Source organism: Struthio camelus, chromosome 4 (genome assembly GCF_040807025.1).
Source record: "Struthio camelus isolate bStrCam1 chromosome 4, bStrCam1.hap1, whole genome shotgun sequence".
In the NCBI taxonomy this organism is placed as follows: Eukaryota; Metazoa; Chordata; class Aves; order Struthioniformes; family Struthionidae; genus Struthio; species Struthio camelus.
Window position 1 is genome coordinate 10,475,180 of NC_090945.1, and position 27,345 is coordinate 10,502,524.

The following is a 27,345-nucleotide window of genomic DNA, read 5'->3' on the forward strand; positions in this document are numbered from 1 at the left end:
GCATTAACTTAATTACTCTTTGAGTTGTTGCTCTATTTGTGTAAAGCAGAGAGGATCTGCTTTTATGTGTTGTCGCTGCTTTTATCTGTTGACAGGTTACAGTCCATATCTTTTCAGCGTGTCTGACATCCTTGCTGCCTGAGCCTAGAGGGTTGCAACGAGATGATTCCAAAGTCATCAGGTCACTTTCAGTTCAGCTTGGTCCTTTTTTGTGTAGGGTGGAGGAACCTAGCTGCTGCTCCCCTCTTGTATGTATTTACCTTTTGAGCTAAAGTCTGTAATTAACTGGCTGCTCCTGAAATGTGAGTTTCTCACACATACTAACAAAGGATGCTCAGTGGCATTTCATACCTTAATATCTTGTTTGAACCCTTCAGCTGACTTTGCAGTAGGTTGGTAGATGATGCTGTTCTGTTAAAAAGCCTTAGTCACAAATAGCAACCGAATTAACTTTTTTTTTTTTTTAATTCTTTGAGGCATTCATCAGATTTGACTGTTTTAAGAGGCAAATTTCTCTAAAAATGCTTTTAAGAGCTCACAAGTGAGCTGGTAGTTGTCAGCATTGTGTTTTGTGAGTTTATTCCTTTCAGATTGCTTTACCGAATTCTTGTTGGGGAAGCTGAATGACAGCTAGAAACAAGGTGTGTCTGATGTTTGTTAACTTCAGTTTATTGTTTCTCTCCCTGTCAAGTCTGAGAATTTTATGTACAAAATAACTGTTGATATCTCTTCTAAACTACCTGGGCATTGGGCTGTTCTGTAAGGAAATGCAAGGTCAAATAAATGTTGTTGGTAAGTCTTGTTTACTTCAACAATGCTGAAGTAGCATGGGTGATCTGTCGTTCCAAAGGTCGTAAGCATAATGAAAGCAAAAATATAAAGGCTTAGAAGACCCTTTCCAGAGCTAAGGTAGAAAAGAACTAAAATCACAAGGCAGAATAATACGGAACTTGTAATGCAAACTCTCAGAAATACCGGATTCTTTTTTTGTAGAAAACCCTGCAATTTCATCTGTTACTTATATGGCTAATCCAGCTTTTTAAAAGGTAAATTAGATTTTTGCATTCCTAAAGGTTAAAATGTTGTGTTGAGGGCTGTTGTATCTAGCAGAAGATAAACTGAAAATCTTACTGTAGCCTGCATCTGTTTTAATTAAACTTTGTTCTTGCCTTTACTTAAGTAACAAATCAAGCTGAGTTCTGCCAGACAATTTCTGTGAGCAAAATTACTTCCATATTATATCTACAAATTTTACCTCCTCACTTGGAGGAACAGCTGTATGAAAGGATAGTACTGAGATAATCTGAAGAGAAAAATGGTAGCTAACAATTTCATGCGATGAGACTGATTTCTAACATGTAAATTTTTTTCACTAATCTAAGTTTGTTAATGGGGTATAGGAACATGTGTTCCTGTCCTTTGTTACTTAAATAAAACCCCTGGTAGCCTGGAGAGATTAGAGACCTCTGAAATGACTTCAACTTGTGGGGTTTTTTTTTTGTTTACTTTGTTTCAAAATGTGTTACTAACTTCTCTGGAGATAGCTATTATTAGTTGATGAAGGACAAGTAAACAGCTACAGCGTAGAGGCTAATAAAAAAAAAAAAAAAAGTGTGCTACTGGGGCTGCAGGTGCACAGAAGAGAAAAATTAAGCATGAAGTTACTAGAGGAACGGAGTCATTGCTGTACAATGTAGATTTTTCACTTATAACTTCTTCACATTTCGATAGTGTAGTTGATGGTTTCTCTGCGATGTCCGTGGTAGAGGTTGGTCATAGGTTTAATGGATTGGGTAACAGTGTACATAACTGATAGGTTCACAAAAATTTAAAAATACCACTTGAAGTTTTTACCGCAGGCTGTACTTTTTTGTAATAAACAATAAATACCAAAATTCCCAGTTTGCGTATGGAATAAGTTATGGTGCTGACTGCTGCATTGTTCATCTGATTAGCAGTCGCTTCACGTAATTCATACCTCTCAAAATGCATCCTATTCTGCAAAAATAAAACCTCAGTCTATGTTCTTAGGCAAGTAAGGGAGCTGTTTGAATTTGAGGCATTGGACTAAACTTCTGTTTGTATCCTGCGCTGATAAAACATGCTGCTGTTGAATTGTAGGGTGATGTTGGTACAGGTTATAGGTAACCTGAAGGTTACGAGCGTGGAAAAACGATGTTATCTTCTCCTTTCTGGAATAAATATTTTGAAAGTGCAATGTTCACACCTGCTGTAGTGTGTAAATGACAGTGTTAGAGAAAAATCCATTGTTATTAACTGTCTGTCACAGGACTCTGTAGTTCTGTTTTTCCTCAACTATAGTCTCCAAAAAAGAAGACAAGGATAGAAACAACACTATATATGCATATCTCAGGGCTGTGGGAAAACCTGGAAGAGCAGAACTGTGTAGAGGCGCAAGGGTGAATCTGTCCCTGAAAGAGATTGAAACTGGATGTGGTAACCACCCTGTGCAAGCGTCATGAAATGCAAGAAAGGAAATACGTAGTTGCACTTGATAACATGAGAAATTAATAATGTGGATGAGAGTTCTTGTAAAACAGCCCTTTCAAATACTGGCATCTCTTTTCATGAGGACAATAGCGTATTGAAGTTATACTGGATATTTAAGTGCAAGGAATTACCTTGTGGTATTCTTATATTACTGTTCTCCCCCTTTTTGTCTATTCAGGTCTTGGATTTGAGTATGGCTTATCAGGTTATTAGATGCACACAAGTGCAGTTCCTTCCCTTTTTAAAATATGTACCCTCTGTTCATGCTATTTGGTTGTAATACTGCTTTCTTGATTTTTATTATGTTTTATGAGCTCTGCGTAGCAAGTACATCTCTTCTGGCTTTACGCTTTGTTTATTAGACTGGGAATCCATTTTGATGTTCAAGTGTTGCTCGACGTTCAGAAAGGCCTTTCTGTCGCACTTCTGTCTTTACCCTGCTCTGTATTGTTTACTGGCTGTGTGGTTATATGTGTCACAGAGCTGTTGTGGCATTTCATCTCAAAATGGCAATTTTTAAAGACTTGGTTATGTGATTTCCTTGAGCTCAGTGTCAATGAGCAGCGGTGGGTGTGAGGCTTGAAGAGACGAGGAGAGAACAAACAGGAGAGGAATTTGTTTGCTGCATTGCATGAAACTGCTTTTCCCCTCAAGGGGCAGAAGCAGGAACACTCTGCAAGATGAAGGACGTGCTTTCCTGCTGGTGAAGAACAGGCTAACCCCACGTTACCACAGAGACAAGGACCTCAGCCTATGCCATCGGCACAACAAGATGACTGCATCAGGGCAGTGATCCTGGTCCTGAAACCATCCTCTCTTGACAAGTTGCTAACTTGTCTGCTGTTAGCTTACTTCTGTCAGTAATGTCTCTCTGAGCTTTGTTACTTTCTACTCTCCTACAGTATAATGCTTCCAGTGCCCTGTTGGAAACTGGTGAGTTGTATTCAGTCACAATTGAGGATATAATTTGCGTGTTTATGTGGGGAACAAATATATTAACTAGTTGAGTAAACTAGTACGTCACTTCAAGACTGGCTCTACATTAGGAGCATAAAATTATATGGGACAGAATCTTGATGCATAACCATAACGGCTGCGGGCTTTCGGCAGCTCCCTAAGAAAACAGAAGCATCAAAAGGGTCTACTTAATTCCAAAGTATTTGTTTACCTGTTTGTTTGTAATAGCTCGGGGATTTTTGAAAGATGAAAAAAGGCTTAAGTGATGGGTAACGTGCATCTTTACCTGAAGCAAATGTATATATCAGATATAGTGGCATTGTTTTCACAGCGAGTTCTGCAAACATTTCAGAATTAAGCACTGCATTATAAGTATAGATCTGGAGAAATGCAGGCTTGTGTTAGTGATGAAGGAGGATGCTTTGCTAATGTAATGTTTAGGGAAGGCAGTGTAATAGCGAATACGGGCATGGCGCTTGAGGAAAAGGGCAATGCAGCAACAATGGCTTAATTAGTATAATTCAGGATAGTTTTAATTTTTTACTTAATTTAGAAGGCGTGACAGACTCACCACCACTTTCTGAAATACATAGGAAGGATTTTGGGGTCTCTATAATTTAATGCAGACTTTGTTTTAACAAAGGATAATGTTAATTCCGTAAGTAGCAATTACTGCTTTCCTGGGCAGAAATGGAAACGTCAACTACAAAGTAATGGCGCTTAATTTGTGTTGGCCACACACACTAAGTGGAGCGTCTCTGCGCGGAGGCAAATCTGCTGTTACGAATGTTGACCGTATTGTCTCCAGTCTACTAGCCTGGAAATTTATGTCAGCATGCCTAAGGTTTTTAAGTGACAGAGGCAATTAGAATTTATGTAAAACGTTTCAGAACAGTGTTAAAACTATACTAATTTTGACTCGGAAGTAAATCTCTGAGGTTTAGGTCCTGTTAGGGATTGGTGTGTGCAGAGGAGACAAACCTTTGCTCCACCAAGGAGTGTAGTAGTAATTGGAAGGGATATGCACCATGCCAAGATGGTCATAGAAAGAAAAGGGTGAGTGCTCACTGCCTGTGTACGGTACATGTCTACCCATACCCTGTCAGTGTGGTCTTTTGTATGTGTAGAAATAGGTATGTAAGGCATACGTACATACATATGCCGTTGGAGTTGTGCTTGCGTCCTGTGCTGCACGTGCCTCACGAAGTGGCTGTGAAACGGGCATAGCAATTCTGAATTTCAATGTAGGCAGGTGCTGAAAGACTGTCAGTTCTTTTGAGCTGATGGGTGTGATGCTCCCAAATGCCCGTTTCAGATATTCTGTGGTACTTCTGGGGAACGCATTTCCAAGTAGGAGATATGTCTGCTTCAGAGACTCTCTTAGTAGAATAGCAAATGTTGCTGGTACGTGAACTTCTTTCAGCTGGAAGGGAAACATTACATTTTAATTAGCAAACCAGAAAGAGGTCATTTCATGTGAAATGCTGTTATAGTAAATAGGCCAAGAAAGAAGTCCACTGACTTCTGTTAATCAGATGTGAGTTAATGTAAGTCTTAAAATGTAACTTTGGGGTAGGTTGAGGTAGGTTGAATATTCCTTTGTTTCCACTCTGGCTTCTACAGAGACACTCAGAAAAAAAGTTTCTCCCTGCTCTGAACATCTGCATGTTAGCAGAGCTGTTGAGCTTATTTTTTGTTGCTAGAACTGTGGGTCTAGTCTCTGAAAGGTCTCTCTGCTCTGGCCGGACAGTATTTGCTGTGCTAGTCTCCTGTTCCCAGAGCTGAGACGTTGTTGGCCTGTATTAGCTATGAGCAAGAGATGAACATGACATACAGCGTAGGCGGGGAATGTACCTCTGTTCTTCAGTGTACCTCTCTTCCTCCTCCTTCCCACTCTTCAGCAACCACAAACCCTTTTTGCAGAACCCATGTGCTCCTTCACTTTAGGAAATCTTTTGTCTCTCACTCCATCTTTTCCTATAGATTGTTATTCCTATTATGAATAAAGTACATTCCATGTTTACTCATCCTCAGGCTTTCTACTAAGGAGCACTTGAAATGAAATGCAATAAGGGCATACTTAATGGCAGCAGGTTTGGGGAGGAAGTTGCTGTTTTCAAATTGAAATTTATTTTTTATCCGTCTGTCAGCATGCCTAGTTAATATAGTTTGTAACGTGTTAATCCTTTTAGTCAATTTTACAGAAGATGTGCAAAGCCTGAACTGCTGTGAAAAAAAGCATAACATAAAGTTCTGTTGTCTTGGATTTCCTATAAGGGTCTACAGCATAATTCCGTTACCAGTGATTTACGCTGTTAGAATGCTGGTGACATCTGTACTCGGATGCCTTTTGCCATCCGTCTTTGAGAACAAAGACTTGTGCCAGAGATTATTTTTATACTTTGAGAGTTTATCTGCTGAGATCGTGTTTGGACGCAACTCTGATCAATTCTTTTGTGAATGAAGTCAGTAAATGCCAAAATATTCATTGTTTGCTTGTGTGAATTAAGTTGTCCCTGTGATCGCTTTCTCCATGTGAAGTATGAAGCCAAAAACAGAATTTGGGGCTTTTCAGTGTTAAACGTTCAGAGGCAGTGTAGCCCATTGCCTGGGACTGACATCTGGGAATCAGAGCATCTTTTTGCTCTTCCGGATGCTGCCTTTGGCTTGCTCCCTGACGTTTTCACTGCTTAGTGTTTGATCTTGAGACTTGCCAACTGTTCTGTGTTTTTCTGTCCATCTTGTCATTTGACCCTTCAAATACCAGTTTCTCTTCTACGTTTTGTTGGTAACAATCTGAAGAAGCATATAAGCTTACAGTTGATATTCTGCTGTATGTGTTCCTTTATAGCATTGTCGGTCTTAAAGAATGAGAAACCTGGAGTAGAAGCCCAGGTGGAAACCTGGAAGATGAGGGGTCGCAATGCCTCAATCATGCCTTCACTTGTGTGCGGTCACACTGGCAGCAGCAACCTTGTGCTACTCTGTGCTACAAAGTGAGGAAAACATTGCGGACATGAGCAACAAGTAACTTTTAAAAGCAGAACAGAGGCAGTGTAAGCCTTTTAAGTTGCTCCTCAGGGCTTCAAAAACCCTCCTTTTCTTTGTGGTGTGATATTTTTGTAATCACTGCTAAATCAGAGAAGGTGTCACTTTTAGCTGTCAGTGTCTGTAATGGACAAAATGCAACTTCGTTATGCCTTCTGCTGCCCCAACAGTACTGGAGGTTTAAAAAAAAAGATCATCCGTTTGAATTTAAACAAACGGACAGCAGAAGATAACCTAGGACAGTTACCGAAAATACTAATCTGACAATATGATGCTGCAGTCAATAGAACTGCTGCAGTTCCTTTGCTTTGTATAGCAAGAGCTGACTGATAATGGGGACATTTAAAAATTCATTATTAAGTTACCTAGTTATGCTCTCTACAAAGGAAGCCAGTATGAATTTGTTTCTCATTGGAGGAAGAAGCAAGACTAGGCAAGTAGAGAAATCATGCATTTATGAGTCCAGTCCCAGGTCCTCCCATCTACTACTATGTTGTACCAAACACCACAGGAACACCGCTGAAGCATCACTATTTCACTAGCAGTTGCAGAGTAATTTGGCACGTTGCTTCAGCTTCCCATCCACCAGACTGGGCTGAGTACTGTCCTGAATATAACAGGGCAGAAGTGTTTGTTTTTGGTTTTTTGGGTTTTTTTTTTTTTTTTTTGAGACTTAAGGCTGTCTATGTTGTCTGTTTCCTAAAAGGTATGTCTAAGCAATGCCCATGAGTGACCCTAGGCCGTGGGCAGATTCATGCCAGGACAAATTTATCTGATACCTTGTGATTACAGTAAGGGGAAGTGTGTTAGCGTCCAGACCTCATTTATGAGGTTTGGACTGTGCATATCTACACTAACACTAGTGATAACCACAGAAGATGATAAATATGCACACACAGAAGCTGGAGTTTTCAAAGGTGCCTGAGGGAGTTGGGTAATGAATTTCCATTCTAAGTCAGTGGGCGCTGAATACCTTCAACTGTTCTTTATAAAACCCCTAATCCCTTTTTACTTGTGCTATTTTTAACTTGCATTCCTGCAAGTAAACTGTATGCTTCTAAAAGATAGACTAGCGGAGGAATATCTGTGTAAAATGGTTCTGGCATAAACCTGAATGCAAATCGTGTAGTGGTGTGTTGTATTTGAACAAGACCTCCATGTCTTGGCAACATTATTGAATCTTGGTTTTGGAACTGATTCCAAAATTCATGGAGAAGTAATGGAAGTCTTTCTGTTAACTTCATGGGGCTTTGGATCAGACCTTCTAAGATCTGACTGGTACAGCTTTCACAGTGTTTTTATTCTGTTTTTGCCTAAAAAATAATTATCTAGGCCTCAAGAGTGAAATTCCTTCAAGCAGAGTATCTTCAGACTGTCACTGACGGGACAAAAACGGGAGTGGGGAATCCAGAACAGCCAGATGGATCTGTGATCAGTAGTGCTACTACTGCCAGTGGTACAGAAGATTGCTCAGTTGTCTCAGGACAAGTTCTGGATAAAAATCATGTTTTTCTGCCCCTATTTCTCTCTTTCTGTGAGGCTACTAAGCAAAGAGACAGACCTTCTTATCCTGGCTCTGTATAAAGAGTGTAATGTGTGTTCTAAAGGCTTTTAGTGCAGAGCTACTAGCAAATGTGCTGCAGCTTTTGGGTAAGAACAGTGCAAGAAGGCTTTAAAATCTGTCCTTGTGTTGACAGAACTTGAGAGACGCTCCTTGCGAGATGCATATCTGGTTGAAGATGAGCAGAATGTCAGCTCCCTTTTAAATTTTTTTTTAAACCTCTGAGATCATTTTTACTTCTATGTGCAATGTGCTGTTGATACATTGGAACAGCAGTGACTGATTTGAAGCACCTTGATGGTAAGAAATAGGTTGATCTTTCACATCCCGCAGCAGTCACTTTCAAATGCGTGCCTTTATGTAATGGAGACTCAGTTCTCAAGACATGCTGCAGATGAGGTGACTGCAGACAATCTTTTTGGATACTAAACGGTGTTGCGAAGTTGCTATTTAGCCAGAGTGAGTCAAAAGAAAATGAAAGGAATGTGATCAAATACAACCTTCAGTAGCTGAAAGATGTTGATAACCTTAGACTTTGGCACTTGTAGTCTATATAGGTCACTGAAAACAAATAGAAGAGGAACCAGAGTTAGACGTAACTTGGAAAATGAGTTATGTCTGTTCACATAAATGTTGCAATACTGAAGTAATTTAATTTTTTAAGTAGCGCTCTCATCAAAGATTTTTGAATGATGTGTACATATAGCTGTTACATTCATCAATGAAACAAGCCCAATGTCAGTGTGAAATTGCAGCCTTGGCTGATAACATACGGAGAAGTAATCTTCATGCAGTGCTGTTCCAGGGGAGGAAGCGATTACACCTGGAGACAGGCTGTTGGGACAGGCTGGAGGACTCCGGTTCTTGGGCAGGGGGCCTCGATGGCTTTTCCTTTCTGACCTTTGTTGTCCCAGGCAGATCCCTGCTGTGAAGGACCTGATGCAGCATTTGAGGGTTGGCAGGGATAAAGGAGAAGGGTTACTGGAAGTGAACGTACATCCGGTTTTGCATACTGGAAACGTGGTATCTTAACTATGAGAAATTTCAGCAAGAATAAAAACATATTCTAGACGGTCAGGGTTTCTTGCCAAAAGTCTTGTCTTGGTGCAGGCCTGTAAATGTTCACTGTAAGTGGATTTGTTGTGCTTTAATGACTCTCTCTGACGTTTCCTGGCGAAGCGCTGGGACTTGGGGGAGCTGCCCAATTCCATATTTCAAATATTCAGTGAGTGGTAACTGAGGAGAAATGCTTCCCTTCTTTCCTTGTGTGGCATTGGCACAGCCCTTCCACATCAGCAAACAAGATGTAAGTGCAGTTTTCTGGTTTCTAGACAGTCTTGTGAATGGGACAGGTGCTCTTACGGGAAAGGAAAAAGGCTAGATTGAGGTCAGCAGAGGGAGGTGGGGTCTGTGGGCTACGAAGAAGAGGTGTATCACCAGTATGTCAGGGAACACTTGTCATGTTATTTACTTTGCACTCCCAGTGTCCAGCCAGGGCCAGGAGAGTTTGCCCTCAGACAGCCCTGATGAATGGACCATGTAGGATTTGTTCAGTTCTAGTCACTGCCTAAAGTGGAATGTCGTCAAGGCAGGGGAACTGGCTCTGGCAGAAAGCAAAAGCTGTGTTTCCTATTCAGAAGAACGACTTGAGGAATACGCTCGCTTAGCGTTTGAAAGCGCGTGGCTTTTGACCTGGTCTCATGAAAGCAAGAGGACTTGGAGTGTGTTGATGTAGTTCCACGCCTTGTCTTGTGTTGTTTACATTTTGTTTGCACCTTGCTGTTCTCAGCATCAGTGCCAACACCCTGATATTTCTGCAATTTGTTTTTAGGATCTTGATGTTGAAACAGCTGTAAAAACTACTAGTTAGTGAGCCTATTAAAGTGGAATTTCTGATTCAGTCTAGTTTGTAGTCAGTGGATTCTGAAAGGAAAGGAGAGATGGGAAACAACAAACTTGTCTCATGACTAAATATAACTTCCTTACAAAACAGAAGTGACGTGGCTGGAGTTTTCACTGCTGAGGAGAGTTAAATGAAGGAATGAAATAATACAACTAAATTTGTATAGCAGGCATCCAAGGATATAGCCTTACATTGTTTTGAAGGAAAGGACATATTTTACAGATGAGGACTTACTGCTCTTACAAGTAATCTCTCCCGCAACTCATTTCTTGTAGTATTAAGTCAGTAATTTAAAACATAAATTTTATCAGATGAAGAGATGCCGATGGATTAATGTTCTTGCTCACTAACCAAAATCCAAATGCTTTGTTTGTATGCTGGTGCCAGCACCAGTGAAATGGGTCTTTGTGGGGAAGAAATAAAATATAGCCTTTAATCGAAGTGAGTAACTTTTTGACTGGCGTTTAGATTGTTTGTGGTGCCGATCTTAATAGGGACCTGGTTCCCTTAACACTGCAGTAATACAAATAATTTATTTAAACCCTTGATTTGTTGCCCCTCACCCCACCCGAACTGTGAAGCTGGCTCAAGCAGCAGAGACCCGGCTGTTAGTTGAATGGGTTAGCTGAAGTTGGGAGGCTGGATTTTCTGCAGCTGGGCAGCAAGGAACAGGGGAAAGCTGAAGTTCATGGCTTTGTTCTGCAGTTAAGTTGCAATAATCTACCTTCTGTTCGCCACGCCTTCCTTGAAACACTTGCTAATTTGCTTCCTGAGGATGTGAATCGGTGGGGTGCTACTCTGGCCCAGCTGAAAGCAGGCAATGTCTGAGGGATTTCTGCTTGGATTGAAGAGCTGCGAAGAGATCATTAAAATTTCTTCTGGGTAGAATGATTTCCTTTAATACAGATGAAGCTGTTGTCGTTCCTGATGCACTTCCATCACATAGGGTGATGAGCAGAGGTAGGTCTATTTTGTGAACCCTACCTTAGTACAGAGAAGTTTGGAGAATATCTGTTCATTTTGAGTAGTACATAATTTCACTTAAAAACCTGTCCTTCACTGAGGAACTAAGTGAGAGCGCTGGGCCATTCAAGGATAACATGTAAAGATTTTGGAGGCTTCTTGGCCAATGCTTTGTTGCTTTCCTAGTTATTGAGAGCAGTGCAAAGTAGAAAAAAATTTTTTACACGAGCCCCAACCTTGCCAAAATGTGAGCAGACACTTTTACAAGCAAGGCGTTGAGTAATCAAGTTATTAACTTTTCTGAAGGTAGTTAAATTGCTAGCTGTAGCTCTAGATCTCAAGAAGATAACTTGCAGTGTGGCAAAGTCCAGTTTGGAAACTCTCTGCAGTATGTATCTAACATACCCCGCAGCCCCAGAGCTTCAGTTTTTCTGGTTGTTTACTCTGATAATACAGGACTCCTCTGTCAGTGTGGTCTGAGGTTTTACCAGCTGGTTGGTTCTTGTTAAGATTTAATTGTAAACCTAGGCACAAGCAAATCTTTGTCTGTTCTGCTAAGGGCCAGACAGATTCTTATATTTTGCAGGGACTCTTTGCTCAGATAAACTTAACTGTGCAAACCTTTTGAATGACTCTAGTTAAGAGCTTTCTCTTGCCTCTCTAGAGTGTTGGGTTTTTTTCCCCTCCCTCTTTTTTTTTTTTTTTCCTCCTTTCTCTCTGCCCCTTTATCTAAGACTACAAAGCAATTCAAGTCTTGGTCCTGCATTTGGCGCTTTGCTGTGAGGCCTTTGCACTTCTGTTGAGGCCCATTAACTTCAGAGGCCCAGGGCAGGAGTTAAAGGTTTTAATCATGCAGATCAGATTACAGGATCAGGGCCAAAGAAAGGAAGATAACAGGCTGCAGATATTGCAAGCAGAAGGTGTTAGCAGACAGTGGAGATGGCAGCTATGGAAATTATTCCAGAGGAGGAGAAGTGTGAATGATGGGAAGAACGGAACCAAAGGAAGAATGGGCTGAAAAGCATTCCCAACTGGAATGTCCATATGATTTATTTCTTCTTGCTGTATTACATTGTAATTTATTTCACAATGATGTAATGTTATCTAGACAAAGTACTCACGTTTTATTACGCTGTCAGAGGGATGGTCTAGTCTATCAAATGAATTTGTTCTCTTGCTTCTGATGATTTATTTTATATCTCCATTTCTAATTTTCCTAAAAGGCTAAGCACAGAACTTAGCTGGGACTGTCTGTTAGTATGTCAGTTAAAGGTATGCTTTCTATGTAGGTGATCAGGGCACAAGTGCCAGGCTTGTGTTGACAGATCTGTTTTGCCGAAGTCGGGAGAGGAAGCTCTGGTCTAGACACTCTGTTGGAGATGCCTCCTGCTTGCAGTCTCTAGATGGCTTTATTCTTTTCCCATGAAAAAAAAATTTGCCTATGAAGTGAGCTCTCACAAGCCCTAACAACTGTGCAAGTTCCTGACTAGGCGAAGAAGTTTTCCAGTGGTAACCTAGAAAGAAAAAGGAGTGCGTTGTCGTTCAAGCGTTCAGAGCCGGTGAAATGTTAGTTAACTTTGCACATTGGTGTTTTTGTGGGTTTATTAGTCACTTTTTATTCTGTTTCAGTGTGCACAGTTTTTCACCCTTGGGCTTCAGTTCAGTGTGTATATGAACTGAAAATTTCCCAACTTGCAATTCGGAAGAGCCAGACTTTGTTCTGCCCTAGACTTTTTAAGGGGTCGGGAAGAGCCTTTTGACTTTGAAGATTCCCCACGTGACTGCATACTGCATGTACAAAATCCATGAATAAATTAATTGACTGTCATGAAGATTCATGATTATCTGGGGAGAGTAAAAAGCTTAGTTTTCGCAAGACAGAAAAGGCACGTGATACTTAGCAGTTCAATTCGATGCTTAAGCTCCTGATTTGACATGCTTCTCGTCTTGAATTGACGCTCCGAAATTTTGTGTGGTTGGCAGTGTGTCTGTAATAAACAGAGCTGGACAAGCACCTATTTGGATCAGAGGATTAGTTCTATGATGGGATGTGCAGCTAGCCTTTTATTTACTGTGCACTATTCCATTAAAAGGACTTCATAAAAAGCCTTGCTCTCTGGCGGGATAAATTTCGTCAGGGAACGTTACACGGGGAGCTCTGTTAGTGAGAAGCGCTCTGCTTGTCCTGTCGTGAAGACATAGTATCCGTTCGTTCTTTGTTGCTTCCTAAAATCCTGTAGAACTCATCTGAAAAAATTGTTCATGTTTTGCTTACTGCCTGTGAAAATATGCCACACTGCTTGAAAATCTTTTCCCTCTTGCCTTCCTGCTTGCCTTCTTTTTAAACAACTTGCTTCATTACTCAATTATAAATGACAAAAATACTGATAATCTCTTAGCTGTCTGGTGCTAGTATAAGGCTAGGCAAACAGACAGTGAATGCCTTTCTAGCACACCATTGTAGCCAGAGACTATGTGTTCTTCAGCTATGTTGAAAAGAGAAGGTTATTTCTTGGGTAAAAATCTGATTCTTTTAACTTTTCCTCTTGTTTTTTTCAACAGGAGAGTTGCCTGGTCCCAGTATGGATGAGCACAGTAGCTCTGCAGAGACTCACCTGCCGAGCCAAGGACGGTACAGTGCCATTAAGTGTGGGTGGTTACGGAAGCAAGGAGGCTTTGTCAAGACCTGGCACACACGCTGGTTTGTTCTCAAGGGGGACCAGCTGTACTATTTCAAAGACGAAGATGAAACCAAGCCCTTGGTAAGTGAAAGAAGATAGGATGGGAGGTGAGGGAGAAAAAGGAGAGAATACAAGCAGAATTGTTTAAGAGAGAAAAGAAGCAGGATTGTCTCACATTTAAAGGAACAAATCCCTTGGTCTTTAGGGAGCTTGGGATTCTGTTTGCAGTGAACACAGAACTGATTCAGGCCTTGGCAGTTAATACGGTTTCCCCCATCAGGTTTATATTTAAAACTCCTCTCACCAGGCCAGTTTTTTCCATCAGGGCATTCTGAAGGGAGAGTACTGTAAACTAAGTAGGAAAAATCAGTCAGATTTTTAGACAGAAGAGTAAATTGTGTTTAACAAGGTACTGCTTGTTTTTTTGCTTCTTAAAATCTGGAGCATCCCAGCTTTGTGTCTTCTCAAATTCAAAATCCCATAAGACAGTAGCCTGAAAATATTGCCATCGGTAGTGTGGAGTAGATTACCGTCTGGAGCCTGATTCTTCTATTGTGGTAATTTACTGCTCCGTACTGCTCATCTGTTTTCCCTATTAATTTAGCTTTTTTTTGTTGTTGCCGTTTAATACACATGCTTTAGTGCAGTAAATCTCTAGAGTGCCATATGAGAAGAGTAAATAATTCTGCCTCTCAGCTCAGGGCTGGTCTGAGCCTCTGACAGTAGGTTAAGAGAGATCTTGTGCTAGGACCCGCAGAAGTACGTAGTCCTAGGTGTTAATCGTTTGCCAGATGCTTGTACCTTCAGGAAAAAGCTTTGGTGAGATCAGCACATTTGTGAATAACCTTTGTACAGATTCTCACATCCTATCACTCTTTTTTTTTTTTTCTTTTTTTTTTTTTTGGAATGCCTGTTACATTTTTGACGGTGGTATCTATTTATGTGGATTTTCACAGGGAGTTCTCAGAGATGTAAGACCCTTCTAATCTAGCTTCCTGCATGACACAGGCCATGACATCTCATCAAGCCTTACAGCAGTGTGCGTTATGGTGAATGTGTTTTAGAAAAGTATTCAGTCTTGACTAACTGTTCCTGAGGAAGGTTCTTGCACAAGTTAAAATCAAAGCTCCAGTTTCGTATGAGGGCCCTGGTGGCTGTTTCCACTTCAAATTATTCTTGAATAGCGTAGATCCAATAACACTTGGCGTAGTTACGAATTATACGTTAGCATGAATATTTTGTGAGTACGAAATAATTGGTAATGTATAGGAAATGAGACATAGCTTTCACTATACGTATTTTGATGATCAAAAGTTTGAAAAGCAAGCATCGCAATAAAAATATTTCTAATCGAGGGGCAGCCAACGAGTTCTATTTTCTCCCTCATGGTACTGCGTAGCTCCTGATGGTGTTAGCTAGACTGCTCAGGCCTGGGTTTCTAGAAGTACAACTCTCGATCTGTTTCGTAGTGCTTTGCGTGTGCCAGTATGCTTGCATGTCAGGACTCGTTTTTTTTGATGGGGAGACAGGATGTTGTGTCGCATGGAGCACTGCACAGCACTGTAGAGACCACATCATCCTCTCTGCTGGATGACTGCAGAAAATAATTTCATTTTTGCTATTTTGCTTTTGTAAAATGGATACAGTGATTCTGATCTTGCTATCTGCTAGATAAAAGTTAGGTTGCAGTTCATTTAAGAACTAATAGTGTGTTTGAGTTTTCCACTTCAGTCTCAAATAGTTGGAAAGAAGAAATTCCATCAGAACTGTAACTTGGGATATACCAATAGGTTTGGAAAAATAATGGACCACTGCAAATTAGGATCACTCAGTATCTCCTGTAGGTGTAGCTCTGAGATGTTTCTAAAGGAAATTGCACAGTGCCGACTGCTGAAATATGTTCAATGGCTGAGTTCAATGCCATGTGCAGAAATGATTTTTTTTCCCTATTTAACTGCAGAGGAAAATTCTACTGCGTCCATTTCAACGAGGAAATTATAATAATCTTCTAGGAACCCTAGTGTTCTCCGCTGTGTGCTCAGCAGAGAGGTGAAGCAAGAACTTTGCTTCTGATGTGAACTTCAGTGCCTGAGGATATCGTCAGGAGATGGAGCAGCATTGTATTACGTTAACAACATAGTGTTGGTTCTGTATTTAGGACAAACGCCTGTTTATTCACAGCGGGATTTCACAGTCTGTTTGCATACAGTACAATGATTCATTTAGACAATTATTTGATGACAGAGATTTCCCCCCCCCCCCCACCCCCCAAGTGGAATATTAGTGCCTATCTTATTGGTTGTGTTTGGAAGGAGGCAGAGAACTGTAATGATGTCTCAGCCACTTGGGGCACCCTGGGCTGGATGAGTGGTCTGTCCTTTATGGCGGGGGAAAAAGTCCCCTCTCTCTATGTAAATATGTGCTCGTACTGTAAGCCCATATGTTAACTGGAGGTTATTTCTTGTGAGCACTTCTTTTTGTGTGTGTGTAGCCCTGTAGCAGACTGGAAAAGACTTCCTTGGTCATAGAACCTTCTTGCCCTGCTAGCAACATCAGAGTTCAATGAATTCCTTTCATAAATTTTCCTGATTTCATCTCACAAGTCGTTGCCTTCCGTGGCATGGAAGGAGGGATGGTGATAAATTAAATGACTACAGACCTGCAGCAATGCTAGACATCAGCCATCACAGCGAAACTTTTAGAAATGTTGCTATCTACATGTGAATAAAATCAGAGATCTTGAATTTTTTCTACAGCGCAAATAAAGGGGGAAGAAGGAAGGAAGAAGAAAAACAACAAATATGACTCCAGACTAGACAGTAGCATTGTGGTTAGGATGTGATTCTGTGGTGGAACATGGAGGCAGATACCAGTCCCAAATCCAACCTTTTTTCATATCCTAGTCGTTATATTTGGGGCTACTCTTTGTTTCCTGTGCGGTTTGTGTGGTATTTTTTTGTTTGTTTGTTTTTTGCCCCTCCTTGCCTCCCCCGTATTTTTAGCATAGTATTTGAACCTGAGATTCCTGATTTCTGAAGAATGCTCCATTTGCAAACCTAATAAATACTTATTTATAGAGTGTAGCAGGACTCGCAGAAGAGGACAAGACAAGCCAGTGACCCCATGGTCTTAGCACTGATATGGGAAATCCAGATTCCAGTTTGTGCTGTGAACTTAGTGGGTCCTCTGAGCACCGAGTTCATCTACGTATTTTTGGCGATGGCTTCTGTCTGTTCTGCACCAGAAATCATACCGTGATGTTTGCTTGTTTGGATGTGATTGAGGTATAAATCGAACCAAAGTGCGGAAAAATGAGATTATCGGTCAGAATTTTATCTAGGAGTGACCTTGTGTGATGGGGTTTAAGAGAAAGCATCTCCTTACGTGCCTAAATCTGTAAATGATGAGGAATTTCTGAAGCATCCTCATTTCCTGTTAGTAATACTGGTAACTCTACCACGTATGCTTTAGTAAATATGCGTGTATGTTTCCTTATTCCCAGACTATTAAATTTGAAAGTCATTAACTATTAGTATGAGTGTGGGGAAATGTCAGAACTCTGCCAACCTGCATTATAGACCTACAGGCACAAAGAGATCGAGAAGGAAGGCGGGGGAAAAAGAAGCAATAGAAGCAGCTATTATAGTCAAGAACTGTGTGGGGTTTTTTTTTTTTTTTCATTGATTCTTTATCATCAAACACAAGAATCTTTCCCTTGTAATATTTTATCAGTACATATTACAGCTGTCTCCTGCTCTGATACTCTTGAAAGGTGTCGGCATCTGGCAGAGATGGCATTTCCATTTACTGAAGCTGCAGGTAGAGGTAGCAATAGATAGGTATTTCCAGAAGACAGAAAGTAAACATAAGAAGTGAGCAAGCCGATACCGTGTGAAGACATGAAATCCGATTTCTGATAACTCTGTGTAATTTTTCCTTTTGGAAGTGATACGGTGTTTTGTTTCAATTAATCTTTGTCAGTCATCTTATACCAGACAGCCTGTTGTATACTCTAGAAAGCTAGAATTATGTTGGATTTGAAGGTCAGCTTTCTGGTTTAAAATGTGGGCGGCTGAAAAATACCAGTGTGTTAACGTTCTGTTTCACAGCACAACTGTTGCTTAGATGCAGCCAATGAAAATGTATTTCTTGCGTTCTTCTTTGCCTCTGGTTAGCTTCACCGGTGTCTAAGTAGGCAATGTCTTAATTGCAGATGGGAGAAGAAAATTGGTGCCACCTTAGTGAGATGTCATGTTCTTCCTGTGGTTTTGTGAATTGCAGGGCGTGTCTTCCAAATGTAATCTTCTGTTGCAGTTTCACTGCCGCACACCCTTAGCTTTATTTTATTTACTGAGGAAGTTGGTTTTCAAGGACAAAGCATCATTAATATGAAGCCATAAATGAACAGGAATTGGCAGATCTGCTCAGTCAGCACAGTATTTTAGCCTTAGCTATCTATTTTGTGTAGTTGCAAATCAACAGGAGTAGTCCCTGGGGGCTTTATGGACTCGAATTTGGCCTCTGTACAGTAAAGGGATCTTAAAGAGCAGTGAACTAGCCTTGGAGAAATATTTGTTGGTATACACCTGAAAGCAGGTGACGATCTGTCTAGCTAGTCAGAGCCGATAGATTTGTCCCAAAAGGCTTCTTTAGCAAAGCTACTGCCAATTTTGTTCCCAGCTGTAAATGGGTGGGTGGGGGGGGGGGGGACATAAACAGGCAATGAGGCTCTGGCACTGTTAAACACTTCCAAGAGAGTCCTTCCAAAGTTCCTTTTTTCTTTGCTTGTTCAAATGAATACACATCAGCTCACACAGATGCACTTAGATTTGGAAAAAGTGTACCCTTTTCTTTTGAAAACAAAACAAAAAACCCCTAATGTGAATGTATACGTAGGTAGTTATTTCTAAAGTATAATAATTCCATGAGTTTTGGAGGATGTGTATATTTGTAGCTAGTAATTGTTATTCAGGACTTCTGACACATGTTAATGTAGTTTCTGTTAAAAAAAGTGATGTAAAATTAAATTCAGAAAAGCTATCAGATCTCTCTCTATATATAGTGATTCAGTATAGACAACTCTCGATAAATGAAATTCTACGTATTCTGTTATGCTTAGATGTTAACTTCTAGCTACTGCAGCTTCTTTTTAACACCCAGCTCTTGTGCAGCTGTGGTGGAAGGCTGACAACTTGTCAGGTCTCTTGGCCTGAAGAACTTAACCTAGTCTACAAAGTGTTTCCTTTCGAGAAGAGAGCAAGAGAGAAAGGCAGCTCATGAAAGAACAAACTAGGCTGCTGAAGTAAGATGTCTTGAAAATTTGATTTAAAATAGGCAACAAAGAAATGGCAGGACAGGTATTTTCTAGTCAGTGGTGGACTTTGCAAAAGGTGGACCTGGCAAAGGAGACGAAAATCTGCTGGAAGAGGGGTAATCTGCATTTACTCAGAGAGTGAGCGTATAAACTAATTGGATTTTTTCATCTCCAGATTCTGTGTTCAGTCCAGCAGATCCACTGCCTTATTTCCTTAAAGTAAAACAACAGTTTTACTCCCATGTATCTGTGAATTCCGCTGTGCGTATCAATAAATATGGGTAGAGGTACACGCTTTCCAGATCGCTCTTGAGTTTTCACTTATGCTCCTCAGGGTAATTGGCCTTTATAATAATCTTAGGAACGATCTATTTTGCAATCTTGATGTTTGTGTTAAATTTAGGGTTGTCAAAAACATTTCAACTAAGTAGAGGTTTGATTTAAGAAGCCTCTTTCCTACAGAAAGATTTTAGTTTTGTATTGTAAGAGCATTGTCTGTCTTTGATACCAAAAGCACATTGCTTGGGAATTCCTCCAGAAACTCAACATCCTGGACTGAATTATATAGGATTTTCTTGAGATCACTCATGCTATTTACTAATGATGAGAGGATATCCTGGAAAGGTTTTCTGTTACCAGTTATTGGGTGGTAGACGCAGCTTTTAAGCTAAAATTTAACTGAAATGCTTTTTCAACTGTTGATGTGAATGCAGTGGAAAGTAAACAGATCCAATGGTCTTATATGAATTAAAAAAAAAAAAAGTATTTTTCAAGTGCAGTCAGCTGCCAATCACTTCCTCTAACAGTAACTGCTCTGTAGCACTCCTGATAAAAGGCTTTCAGTTGTTCTTGCTGAACTTTTATCTGAAATATGAAGTAAATAAGAAATACTGTCCCTGTTTTCCAGAAGGCTGAATGGAGTGACTGACTCTTTCCCCATTTTAATGACTTCTGTCTTGTTTTAGGGACGTTTGCATGGCAGTTTGCAGCAGAGCAGTTAGCTCATACTGAGCTCTGTGCAGTCAGGGCCTAGTTGTTTTTGTTATCCCTTCGTTTTTCTGTTGTCCAGAGCGTTCACGTTTCCTTTCCTTTCATGGCTTTTGACTCTGTGCAAAATTATTAAAGTACAGCTCATATCAGTTTTGCACGCATCATGCAAACTTGAAACAGATTTTGGGTTAGCCATATGTTTCTGATATGATATTTCCCATTTCTTGAAACATTTAGTTGAGGGAAGAGAAGCCTCTGTGTAACATATCTTTCTATTTAGGACAACAAATGCTTTTTTTTTTTTTTTCCCCCTTTGTAATCATTCTTGGTCTCCATTTGTTGAACGTAAGATCTTTCATGTTTTAAAATGAAAATCAAACTTCTTAACCCTGTGACTGAATGATTTTCAGATTAGGCAAGAAGAGTTGTGTCTTGTGTGATGCAAGCAGCAGAACTTCATTTACTCCTGTGCTTAAAATCTTACTGGAAGTAGAAACAGGAATGATGTGTCTTGGCAACAGGTAAAGGAGTCTCAAGGGACTGACCCTTTTGTACATAGTGAACTGGCACGGTTACTGTTTAATGCTATTGGATGTAGAAAGTGAATTGAAAGCTCAAAAAAACACTTTTGATCCTTTTTTAGCGGGTTTGTGGAAATGGCTTCTCAAGTATATGAATATAAGCAGGCTCTCACAATTTAAGTAGTGAAATTTTTGGAATACAGAGGTGGTTGTTGAAGGATAGTTATTAGTTCTTCCATACAATAGAAAATTCTGCTGTTTCTAGTAACTGGTCTGCCCTGGGAAGTCACTTATTGCTGCAGGCTTCAGCAACCAATTCTTACAGATGCTTTTTTATTTTTTTTTTATTATTTTTTACTGCAGTGATTTATATTAGAGCTATTAAAGATACACTGTTGTCAGTAGATACCAATGAAAACTTTGTACGAAAGTGTTTCGTGTGATAATGCTGTATTTTTGCAACCAGAATGTTTCTGACACCATTACTCTGCTGGTTGGGGGAAGGTTTCTTACGTGCAGGATGGAATTTCTGTCCTCAGCAAGAGGCAATCATGCAAATATCAACAAAATCATTCACTTAGGCCCTTGGCTTGGAGGTGGTTGAGTTCTAGCTTGAATCCCCTCTTCTGCATCTTTCAGACCAAATGTGTGAACCTTAGTCTTTTGTACCCTCCTTTTTTCTTTGTTTTTACTCCTTTGAAAAAATTTGGAGGCCTTGGCTTTGGCCTAGTAAAAGTTTTAACAGAAAGCAAAAAGGTTTCTGCTTCAGCTTTAACTGCTGCAATTGTTTCAGGAGTGTCACTAAGGCCTGTACAAGGTTAAGCATTCTGGGCCAAAATCTTGTGCATCTTGCTCAGTGCTTTTTGGCTGATGGAATTTCATTCCCCCCATGAAGGGTTTAGAGTGATGCAAGGAGCGTTTGGTCTCTTAATGATGTTCGCAAGCAGCTGTTGTTTCATTGTCTGCAGCTATAATGGCAACATCTACAAAGTACTGTCGTCTTGTAGCAATTTATTCAAATCCATGCATACTTGACTCCTGAGGGCTTGTAGCTTTTAATTCTGACTAAGCTTTTGCAAAAGGAACGCAAAGAATGAAAGTCCGAAGCAGAGGATCAGAGGGACCTTTTGTGAAGACCCTGGAGTATGGCACAGAGGTCATGGCCGAGTCTAACAAAAATGTCTTCCAGTGCTACCACAATGACCTTCTGTATTTTTACTCCTTTAAGAAAACGATCTGCTCGAGGATAGTTTCGGCATAAAATCCGGCTGCTCAGGGATAACATTGTGTCCCCCTACAAGGGTGTTCTGAGTCACTTGCTGAAGGTTTAAGGTTTCCTACTTGAAGCAGGTAAGAGTGCCTGAGTTACTTGGGCTGAGTAAACCACAGGGCTTAAACTCGCAGCTTGGTCATTTCCTAGTTCACAATGCAACTCTGCAGGACAGCATACTAATAGTCTTCTCAGGTGATGTCAGGGAAGGATGGCCTATCACTAGGGTGTCCTTATAGCATTAGTTCCCTCCCATTCCTCCTTTGAAGGACGGTGCATAATCTGACGTAATTGACCTAGTAAAATTGATAGTGATAGTCAAGGATTCTTCCTGACGGGTACCTCAAATTCAAAATACGGGCAGTCATGAAATGTCACTTCCAATGTGGTGCATGAGAAAACTGAACAAACAACACTGATGTTAATAGGAAGCTTTTCATCTCATCTAAACCTAATTTTTAGTATCCCTGAATGTCAAAATCTGTATTTGAACAGCGAATGAGATGTGGAAAATCTAAAAGAGTAGAGCTTCTGCCATGTGTTTATGGAAAGCCACAGAAGAGAAAGACAAAACTCTTGCATCACGAGATTATGGGAACTGAGAGTTCAGTAACAATCTTACCGTAGCGTTACAGTACTTCTCTGCCTTATGTGAGTCGTCCTTATCCCTTTAGAAGTGGCTCCATTCCAAAATATCACTTTCAGTAACTAGTGATTTCCTTTTTCTAGGTTTTCCAAGTGATATGAACCAAGAATAATGTTAGTGAGGTTAAACCTGTGTGAAGCGCATTCTGAACTATCAGTCAGAACTTGTTTCCTTTGCTATCTGGTGCTTTCAGACTTGCATCTTTTCTGTTCCCACACAATATCCTTATGTAGTGACCATATTCTGTGACTTGATTTTTCTGCAGAGATGCTGTCTCTTAGTCTGCTTTATGTTCTGTTACTGTATGCGGTTTAAGTACATTCGAAAACACAACAGAGGGAGTTGAGGAAATACATTTGTATGGTCAATACTATTTGATCCTGATCATGAACATGCTCATTGTGCTAGACAGCGTCGGAAAGCCTCCTCAAATCAAGTTACTGCTGTATTTTCAGCCACTGTTGCTCTGGGTCCTACCATAGTATTGCACAATGCCAGGTGTCATTACCCGAATATCGAAGAGGCTCTGTTACATCCAATTAAATGTTACAGCGTACAGCTTGGAATGAGTTGTCTTCATTAGCCTCTTTTCTGGCTCTAGTCCTGTTATTTGAAACCCTTCATTATTTTGGTTTAATCTGTCTCAGAGAGGATGGTTTTACATTCGAGTTTGCTCGGAGAGGACCGGTTTTCGTTAGGTGTGCTCAAAGGTTGTTGGTGTCCTATCTATCCTTGTGCAGCACTCCCTCACTGGAATGGAGGATTAACCCAAAGGCATCCAGCTGGAAAGTGGCAGAAGGGAACCTGATCGTGACAGTGGATATTAAAAAGGCTAACAACAGCTAGCTTATCTGGTGAGAAAAACCAACCATGACACGTATGTTTAGGCACAATATATATATAAATACTGTGATGGCAAGGGCATTAGGAGTGCATATATTAGTGGAATAATTAACGGCGCAGAGGCCAAGCTCCTGCACAGGATGAAGTGTGGCTCGTCTTTATTGGTGGAATTTCTTTTAGAGCGGAAAGAGAACGTGAGGATCTTGAACAGATTAAGTTCACATATACTCTTCCCCGTGTGTCTTGTCAGTTCCATTTCCTGGTTGAGTAGATCTTCGGTTTAAACGAAGATTTGTTAATATTTTCTACCATCAGACCCCTTTATGTGCTTCAACACTGAAAACAGACATCTGAAAAACCCCGCAAAAAATCTATGTGCCTAGATGTTTTGTAAATCTGAGAATGTGACTGTCTCATTTTAGGCCCCTTTTATGTCTTCAGAAGTCTGAACCGATGGCTGAAGTTCAGAATTCCTTGGATTGTAATGTTTTTATAGGTGAGAAAATGTTGTGAACCTTTCTGGCGTTTGGACATGTATATGCAATTTTTTTGTTGTTCTAACCAAACCCTGAAAGTCCAGATAGTAAAGAGAAGATAATCGGTGATGTGGAAGACAGTGCCACCCTGGTTCCTCTTCCAGAGCCATTTGCATATGAATAAGAGATGTTTCCAAACTTCATGTTTAATCAACCCGAATTGGGAAATCTATTGTAGTAAATAGTATTATAATAAACAAAGTGAAAGTCCTCGTGGCATTGCTTGAAAGTGCTAGCACCGTTGACCCATGTGTGCATTCAGAACTAAAGCTCTCAAGTATGCTACCATGCAGTGTATAAATTGGGGGTATAATTAGATTTGGCCAACAGCTGATCTTAGACTGGAAAAGATAGGCCCTTAAAACGTAAGCTAGCCAACAGCTTCACTTCAAATCTTGATGGCCAATATATCTTGCTCATTCCAGGTGTTTAGAGAACTGCTCCCGCCTTTCATTTGGGCGACCAGGGAGCGAGCTTGCTGTGAAAAACCTCCTAACTGTGAAGTAAAATTAAATCCTTAGTAAGTTGCAGTGCATTTTATGGATGAACAGCTCTTCCAGATCCACTAAAAGGCCACTACATGCCTCCAAATTACTTTTTGTGTTGTGCTCGGGTTGGGGGAGGTTAGGGGGCCTGCCCAATCCGTAACTGTTATGTCCATCTTTCATTTCTTTTTCCACTTAACGCTACCTTAACTTCTCTTCTCTTCCCTTTCTTTTTGGGCTAGTGCCAGTTTACAGTGCTGGGTGAGGGAGGATGAGGAGAGAGGAGATTCCCCTCCCTCCTCCCCCCCCCTTTACTTTTCTTTGTTACCTGCCAGATAAAAAGTGCTTTTCTGGTGGATAGTAATAAAAGTCTATTTTGCACATTAACAAAGTTGTGTGGAGAGGAGGAAGAAAGGTGCAAGGCTGGTGCTGGTTGAAAAATACACCTGTGCTTATGTTATGGTTGTCATTGATTATCTTCCTATTACCAATTTCCTATTACCTTACTTTCTCTTCTGAAAGCCTGCCAATCTAAATTCCTAACTATGCCAGTGGTTTGTATTATCAGTTCCCTTGCAGTGCATGCCTTTGGTCATATTCGTTAGGAGAGCAGTGGTGTCTAGGTGTTTCTCTCCCGCTTTGCTCAGTAGAGAAAGGCAACTAATAACAATTTTAGCTGCACAGTATATATGAGGATATAAGGTGAAATTCTGTGGAAGCACATCTCCAGATTAATCTTTAAACAAATCTAGTGTTTTGTCTTTCAGGAATACATGAAGGCAAAATGATTATAAAATTAATTTTCTTATTTGCACCCCATTAATTTGAGCAGGAGAGGCCATGTGATTAGTCTTCAGTCGGGACAGATAGTTGAGGTGATGAATAAATCACGATGATGTGCTTTGGAGCCTGATTGAATTCTGTGACGCTTGATCAACTCATAAGTTGGAACTGCTGTAGTTAGCTTCTGACTTAGGATATGCTATTAAGAGTGTTTGAGATGTGGGAAAGGTGTTTCTGCTCTGTGACCTTGTGCAGGCCATTGTTAACTTCCCTATTTAAAGAAATTTACAGGTGTGCTTGCTTATTTCCTTGCGTGTTGTTGAGGGACTTTCATGTTGTTGCTGTAGTAACTGAGGACTAATTCTAGCATTAATTTTTCAGCAATATTTGTACAAGTTGTCCATTAACTTCAGCTTTTTTCAGCTGAACAGCGTATATGCCAAGTGAGGTTGGGTTCATCACATCATGAAAAGTGATCGTGATCCTTTGCGAGTTCAAATGCAGCAAAATGGTGAAGGCGCACTATATTACATAGACGCTGTGGACAAAAAAAATCTTCTTGACTGTTTTAGTTATTAGAGCCTTTGGATTGCCACGTGTTCCCTGACAAATTGAGATGGACATTTCAAATCACTCCTTACAGACCAAGTTTATGAGAATGGTCATCACAGGTGGTATTTGTCTTGGCAGCTTCAGAATAGGGGGCCAAGGGTTGAACGGTAACAGAAGCAGCTAAATTAACTTCTAATGCTGGAGGGACGTCTTTTTCTGCAGACTTACAGCGCAAAAGTCAGGCTAACAAAAGCTTTCTCTGTTACTGCTTGGGCTGCAGAATGAAACCCATTGAAATCCTTCATTGGCTGTGCAACTACCCCCAGAGAGTTCCCGCTCTGAGTGAGTAATTGCAGTGTCTCTGAAAAAAAGCAAATGCTTTTAACTCTTGAGTAATGACCACAAGCAATTAAAGAATATAAAGTACTTCCCTAGACAAAGGCATGTGTTTTGTAAGCCTTTTGACATGAACGGAGCATTAATCCAATGGTCTGGTCATGCAGGTGATAGACAGATGCAAGGTTGCGTTTTAAGTAACAGGCTGATGTTTTATTAAGCGATCATACAGGTATTTTACTAGAATGAAGTCCTAGTGTACGAGCGCTCTACAAAGTAGGCTTTCCTCACGTAATCCGTAGGTTTCAGACCAGTCTTGGGCCTACTCACCTGCAATTCTCCCCTCAGCTTTTCCATAAGGTATGTCTGGTTCAGCCTTAGGTGGTTCTTTCTTCATGTAGGCAAAGGCAAAATTATAGGTCTCTCTTACTCCTGAGGGATTGTGGTTTTGGCCTTAAAATAATACTAGAGGCCCTTCACAGATTGTGACCTTGCATGCCAGGATCCTATATCTATTAGAGTAATTGGTGCGTTTGTGTCCATATAATGCTGTAAGGAGTGCAGAGGCCCCCCAGCCTCTGCTTGTTTTTAGGCGATAAAGGAGCTTCTCTTCAACCTGTCTGGTCAAAGCCCTTTAGTATCCTGAAAGCACAGACGCAGTAGCGGGGTGCCAAAGCAGCAAGCAAGCAGCTTGGAAAAAACATGCAAGTATTTAAATGTGCTGGTACCTAGTGAGAATAAGAGACTGTTGTGGTTTCTTTTCCTCTTTCTCCTCTGCCTTCTCCACGCTTGAAGTTTAATAAATAATGGTTCGTGTTTGAAGAGGAGGGTTAGTATTTCTGGGAAGAAGGGATATTGTGAACAACTTGGGGCTGTTACTCCTATTAAAGTTACTGTTGGACACGTACTGCCTGGTGTTAAAATGCCAGATTTTCTCCCTGTGCTTAGAAGAGAAGGTTCTGTGGCATTCCTGTATTGCCCTTAGCTATCCCATTATACACCAGCAGTAAATGAAGTTGTTTAGCTTTTACATGCCAAAAGTCTATTTAGCAAAATACTGATAACGCTCTGTTCTAGTTTGATATTTTGCCTGCAAACTAAGTTTTTACTCAGTACACTTTATATATAAAGCCTTTCATTTCTAGTATGGAATCCATTACCATGGAGAATCTAAGAGTGGGATTCACAGCTCCTCATGGTATCTTTTGTTTAATATATTACTTCTCCTTCATGTTCGTATTCTTAAATCCAGCACAATGAGCTTGTTTCCTGTAGGTGAGGTGGATTTTGTGCTCTATAATCCAACTTTCATGTGTTACAGAAGTCTCTGTTTCAACAGGAGAAAACCTGCCCAGAGAAATTGTTCAGAAAAGTACCTTATGAGAAATGCTAGCAGGATTGGTATTAGTGAAACCACTGTTAACACTGCTGTGGAAAGGGTAAAA

At 40.5% G+C, this 27,345-nt stretch overlaps 1 protein-coding gene across 11 annotated transcripts in view; it reads left to right on the forward strand.

The window, feature by feature from the left end:
* The window catches only part of ARHGAP24 (Rho GTPase activating protein 24), a 256,751-nt gene that overhangs the window by 40,486 nt on the left and 188,920 nt on the right, over positions 1–27,345 (forward strand). For 7 of the 11 annotated variants that reach the window (XM_068941424.1, XM_009676535.2, XM_068941412.1 and 4 more), the window contains one exon: positions 13,506–13,705. Coding sequence is in view for 8 of the 11 variants with exons in the window: in XM_009676535.2 (XP_009674830.2) it covers positions 13,506–13,705 (200 nt within the window). In the remaining 3 variants the exon portion in view is untranslated. Of the gene's footprint in view, positions 1–849; positions 1,047–3,186; positions 3,445–13,505; positions 13,706–27,345 lie in introns of those variants that run through there. The other 4 variants (XM_068941409.1, XM_068941416.1, XM_068941425.1 and 1 more) reach the window with 4 other exon arrangements.